This window comes from Theobroma umbraticum, unplaced genomic scaffold (genome assembly GCF_002168275.2).
Source record: "Theobroma umbraticum cultivar Fairchild unplaced genomic scaffold, ASM216827v3 scaffold_228.0, whole genome shotgun sequence".
NCBI classification, from domain to species: domain Eukaryota; kingdom Viridiplantae; phylum Streptophyta; class Magnoliopsida; order Malvales; family Malvaceae; genus Theobroma; species Theobroma umbraticum.
In genome coordinates this window covers 1,054,575-1,060,564 of record NW_018397274.1, presented here as the reverse complement: position 1 = coordinate 1,060,564, position 5,990 = coordinate 1,054,575, and the positions used below count along the sequence as shown (strand labels likewise).

Below are 5,990 nucleotides of genomic sequence, written 5' to 3'. Positions count from 1 at the left end.
TAATTATAAAATAATTTAATCTTAATTAGATCAGGTAACACAAGATATTCAATTATAAAATATCATTGAAATCTTGGATAATTATGTAAGTCTAAGCCACTAGACTGCATTTCATTTGTGTATTCCTCATTTCTACTCATATAATAATGCCAATAAACTCAATACCACAGGTTATTAAGTTTATTTAAATACATACATAAACAACTTCATTGATGGGACAAATAACAGAAGAGTAAAAAGAACTTGATATTTCTCAATATTAAAACAAAAAAAAATTACTTGTTAATTTGGATAAATTGTCAAAGTCAACCCTCCAAAGAAACAAAATATTATAACATAGAATGTAAATAATCTTAATTTATGTATATATTTTATGGATATATTTAAGAAACTAAAGTTGATTAGGCTTGGCTTTATAAGCACCTTTTGTTTATTCATGGGTAAGTAATAAGCAGCCTGTTCTTAGCGAGTTGAATATGTAGGTATAAGTCATATGACTGGGCCGCACATTGAAAACAATAGTGATTTCTCCTAGCTAATAAGAGATCATATGAGAAATGAGAAGTGATTTGTTAATTAATTACCAACTTGAAAGCTATGTCACGCATTTTAGAGAAAATAAATAGAATGTTTTAATTCCGGATCAATCAGATAAAGAGATTTAGATAAATTTATGACTATGGACATTACACATTTAGAAAGAGATAAGATAACCGACAATGATGAAAATAGTGCCAATTCTTCAAAAGAAGTAATAAATGAAATGTTTCGATCTCATATCGAACTTAGTAAGTAAATTTTGAGAAACTTATAAACGTGAAAATTTATTTGAATACTCTTTTAAAGAAAAATAATAATCTCGTAACACAAACAAAAAATGACTATGGGATAACTGATTCTTATACCATGAAAAATAAATAAAGTCGAAACCCGAGACTCATTCAATTGCATAACCTACCAAATACACCGCCTAACAAGTGCGTGAACCTAATTTAGGAAAGGGTTACGATGAAATGAATCTGTGCAAAACATGGCCATTCCTATTTAATATATTGTTAAGACCAATATCAGGCATAGCCTTTGGATTCCTTATCCTCTTTGACAAAAGGAAAAGAGCTGAGGCAATAGAATCAGAATCAAGATGCAGAACCAGTTGAAATTTGAACCATCTTCCTTTGCATCAGGTTACTCTTGACAAACTACATTACATCTTTAATAAACCGAAACCCAACTCCAATTAGCTTTCTGCTGGGCGTCAAAACCATACAAGTCAAAAGAGAAATCCTCATTGAAGCTGTAAACCAGGTTTACAAGTGATCAGTCCACAAGAAGCCGTCTATGAAGAAAAGTCACTAATTAAAACTTTTGACAACCTGATGAGCCAACTTATATACAAAGGCCATGGATGCTATGCCACTTAGGTGAATGATTATATAAACCTGAAAAGACAAGGCTCATCTGCTTTGTGTGATATAAACCTCGATAGAATGTACTTGGGTCTTGATCTAACTGCTAAATCTGCAACAGCATCAGCAGAAAAGATAAGAATTAAAAAAATTTTAAGGGACACAAATTTGTGCTTGGACAAAAACTGTTGGACTTCTTTTACTAACACAAAGCACTTTGCATCTTTGTTTCTGTATGCTTTGCCCTATTTAAATTGTAATTAAGAACAGGGAGTGCAAAAAGGGAAAAGTAGCTTATACGAAAAACCCATCTGAAATACACAATTTGGAAAATAATATTTTAGTCAATGTTAAAGAAGATAAAAGCACTCACAGTTTCAGCTATATTTCTTTCTGGATGTCTAAATCCACATTTGTAGAACACAAAACAACAGACACCCTCTTTTACTAGTTTTCCTTTTGTAGTCAGCAACTTCTCATTAAAATGCACACTTCCAAGGAGTACTAACCCCATGTTTGCCACAGACTTCAAAGATGTTGAGCTCTCCAATCAACTGCAAAATTCTCATCGCTGTCATCATCACTAGAAGACTCTTCACTGTTAGATTCCTTGCTATCAGCTTTTGTCCTACCACGTTTATTCAATCTAGTGGCCTGCAACTCCAGTTTCCTCTTCCGCAACATTTCCACTTTCTCCTTGTAAACCCTGAAGGGGGAGAAAAGATAAATAAAATGGGTGAAGAGAATAATAAGTTGCTTTTTATTCACAGTGAAAAATGAAAAGGTGGATGACAGTGCCACAAACTCTGACAGGCACAATAAACTTACTTTTGCTCCAAAGATTCAGCCTCTTCTATCATTTCAGCTGCATCAATCTGCAAGTTGAAACAACAGATTATTATTCAAGTCTGTAGAGTAGCTGAATTACAAGGCAGAAAAACAGCCAGAGTGAGCACTGTGAGGAGATAAAAAGACCTCACCTCCTCTTCTTCCATGCGATCATCCACCTCTTGCAAATCCTCTTGAATCAACTTTTCAAATTCCTTGTACTCATCTCTGATCAGGATGCAAAATCAATTCAGAGTTTTGTTCCAAAAAAAACATATACAAATAGTAGATAGTTTGGACCTACTATCTACTGCAAATTAAATCTGAAGGACATAAATCAGTGCAACTAAAAATTTCCAGATCTCATGAAACTTCTTAGTCTATCATGTATAAAACACCACAGTGGCTTCTAGCATGCAGTGACTTCATATTCGTGCATTTCTCTTAATTTCCTTTAATTTTTAAATTGCTAGAGAAGATTATCCTGCAAAATAAATATTTTAGTACCAAAATGTAATTAATTCACGCCACCTAAAGAAAGAAGGGGAAATACAAAAGATTCTACACAAAAAATTGTTGAATATTTAAGGTTCATAAAAAAAAAAAACACACCTATGTCTTAAGTCTCATGGGGGTGATGATGTATTTTTTTTTTTTTAATTTTGGTTCAATACTTTGTACACTATTTACAATTAGTTCACAATCCATTTATATTTTAATTAAAAAGTAATTTATTCTTTAGTAACCGTTAAAACACTTGAGACTTTAATGATGATGATGATAATTATTATGAGTTCTTAACTACTATGTAAGCAATTGTACAACTATTTAACAGTCCATTTACATTTTAATTGGGTACAAAGTAATTTATTCTTTAGTAATCATAAAAACTTATTTTATCATATACCATGTTTGGTGCCTACAATACTAAGAATGAATGATTATTTTATCATTGGTCAAATGTCATGACTTTCTATACCGTTGTATAATAAATACAATTTTTTTTTAAAGAAAAAGCAAGTTCTTAAGGTTAGAATAGAAAACATAAAAATAAGGTATCTAATCCACAATCCTAGCCCATAGGAATCCTCTCCTTTACGATAGGATTGAGTAAATTTCGTACTAGGAAGATGAGTCATCTTATTTTTCATACTCATCTCCACTTAAAGTAAGTAGCAAAAAATGGTTTATCCTAACTTCTCCATCAATCTTGTGCACCAAACACACTTAATTATTCAAATATCCACAAAATCAGAACTTTTTGCCTGACGGAAAAGGTTTATTTGACCTATACATGCACTGAGCCAACAACATTTAAAATAATATCTGAGCAAGGTGTGCAAATCATGATGCATTTGGGAACTTTATGCTCCTGATGCAGAGCAGGATAAAAACTCAAAATACTCACGAAATAATCTGAATTCTCAAATATCAATTTCTAATACTATAATATCCCGAAAATATCAATAATTCATAAACCCAAGCCAACATAGGTATATATAACTAAACCCAAAAGTCTAATTCCAAAATACCAAATATAGCCGTCAAACCCAAATATTCAGAAAAGAAGCAAAATACTACTTAATATACAATATCCTAAATCTAGAAAAGCCTAAGTATATGTAAAGATTACAATTGAACCTGTAAAATATAAAATAACGTCCTAGATAACTTAATCTCTAGACTAGCAAATTTCCATCCTCCATAAGCTCCTCAGAGTAGGAATGAATCAATCAGAATGCTGCATATCTCTATTGTTTGACTATAGCACTCTTTCCACAGAAAATATATCATCTTATACCCACTCAACCCCGGCTAAATTAAAAGTTTTAATTCCTACAAGCATGTTTCCCCATCCTAAATTTTCTTAGAGCAGATTATGTTATTGCAAATCTACACACCATGATTAACAACTCATCAACATCAATTTTGAAATAATGGCATACTTAAGTATCACTGCCACCAGCTAACATAATGAATGATTCTACCACTACCCAAAAAAAAATAATTGTTATATCCTAAACATGCAAGTTAACATTCCCTGTCTCCAGAGTCTCATTGCAAGAGCACCAAGACAAGTGCCAAATCCAAAAGTTCACAGAGTCATACAAACTGCCACTCCTCTTTGGATGTGTGTGAATTCAACGGTTTCTTAAATGATAAAACCACCCATCCATGTCTACCAGAAGAAAACACGATCACAGAATGATGTCAATAAAGTTTTATTACTTTGACCAATCATAGAAGAATAACTCAACCAGTCCACTAATGACACCGGCAACCATGGTTTAGCAATCACCTATTAATTTGGATCAGGAAACAAATCATCTTAAAACAACCACAAAGTGCAATTATATTTAACATTTTATATAACTTCTACAAAGAAAACTGTGAAGATATTAACAATGACTTTAAGATTCAAGAATCCTTCATATACTCCACTTATATAAATAAAATTAACCTCCACCTAGACAACAATTCTTTTTTTACAAATAACTTAATCTGAGTTCTCTGAGGCATCCACTAATACCTTTGTACTGAACAACACATATTGTACAGGGAACAAAAGGACATAGATCTTCCATGGAAGCATTATGATCTTATAATTGGGAACAGCGAAGTATGTCTTTATTTTAATTTTGAGATGCCCCTAAAAAATTGGCCATGGACAAAGTCAATAACCATATTATTATCAAAATTCCAACAACTCCCTTGTACTATAACTATCCTTATTGTAACCACTTTGTAGATGGAAAGAAAAAATCTAGGAATGGTGACTTTTAAACTACACATTTGAAAAAAAAAAAAGAAGTAGAAGAAGAAGAAGAAGCTAAAAGGACAAAAACAATTGGATGTCCCATGTGGGATTCTATCCTGGTTCTTAGAGAGATAAAATTACTTTTATTTTGCGACAGCTAAAATGACTAAAATTATCCTAATTTTTATTTGATTCTTCAATGTTCAATCAAATATTTAGGATTCATGTAAATTGAGAGCTGAATTAATCTCTCAAGACCAACTTAGTTATGGACTTAATATATCAGTATCATATCTATCCATCAGCTAATTACAAAGAGCACAAAATAGCTGTGTTATTTATATAAGGACAAAGTAGGAACACTAGCGTAAATGTATTTAGCATAGTTTCTTAATCCTTGAAATTTTACAAAAGAAATATTATTTTGCAAGAGAAGGTATATAAGATTCAAGTCAGAAAATAATGGCCTGTAAATATGCATTAATGCATCAAACTAGGAACTTACTTGACATCTATCTTAACCGGTTTAATGCCACGAGCTCGCAAATCAGCTTCCTTATTGTCAAAGAATCCTTCAGGAAGAGCTCCCTTTGCTTGCTTGGTTTCTGGAGCAGTGGCCTGCATTGATTTCTGTTTATTATCCCTAGCAGGCTTCATGCCATTCACAGTTAAATTGGTTTCATCCTTATCGAAGAAGTCATCAGGAAGAGATCCCCTCACTTGCTTTGTTTCTAACCCAGTGACCTGTCTTGACTCAGGTGGCTCTATCTTCTTGTTTTGAGTGACACTACTTTGAGGGGGATCATCCTTCTCCTTCTCTGAATAAAGTGACTCCATAGCATGAGTTGGTTCAGAAATTCCCGGCTTTTTGTTTGAATTAGAATCCGGCAACTTGACGGCCTCTGTTACAGGAGTGAATTTATTATGTCAAGTCTAATTACAACATGATAGTTACAAATTACAATATAAACACAAGCTTGGCTGAGCAACCTATATAT

The 5,990-nt window shown here is 32.6% G+C and overlaps 1 protein-coding gene across 2 annotated transcripts in view; it reads right to left on the bottom strand.

Annotated features, from left to right (window-relative positions):
- Window positions 1-1,020: 1,020 nt before the first annotated feature.
- The window catches only part of LOC110427288 (zinc ion binding protein), a 9,046-nt gene continuing 4,076 nt past the window's right edge, over window positions 1,021-5,990 (bottom strand). The window contains exons 4-8 of one of the 2 annotated variants that reach the window (XR_002446249.1): window positions 5,498-5,894; window positions 2,387-2,462; window positions 2,235-2,281; window positions 1,780-2,112; window positions 1,021-1,518 (exon numbers count right to left, since the gene is read on the bottom strand). Coding sequence is in view for 1 of the 2 variants with exons in the window: in XM_021442779.1 (XP_021298454.1) it covers window positions 1,935-2,112; window positions 2,235-2,281; window positions 2,387-2,462; window positions 5,498-5,894 (698 nt within the window). In the remaining variant the exon portion in view is untranslated. The remainder of the gene's footprint in view (window positions 1,519-1,779; window positions 2,113-2,234; window positions 2,282-2,386; window positions 2,463-5,497; window positions 5,895-5,990) is intronic. The other variant, XM_021442779.1, reaches the window with a different exon arrangement.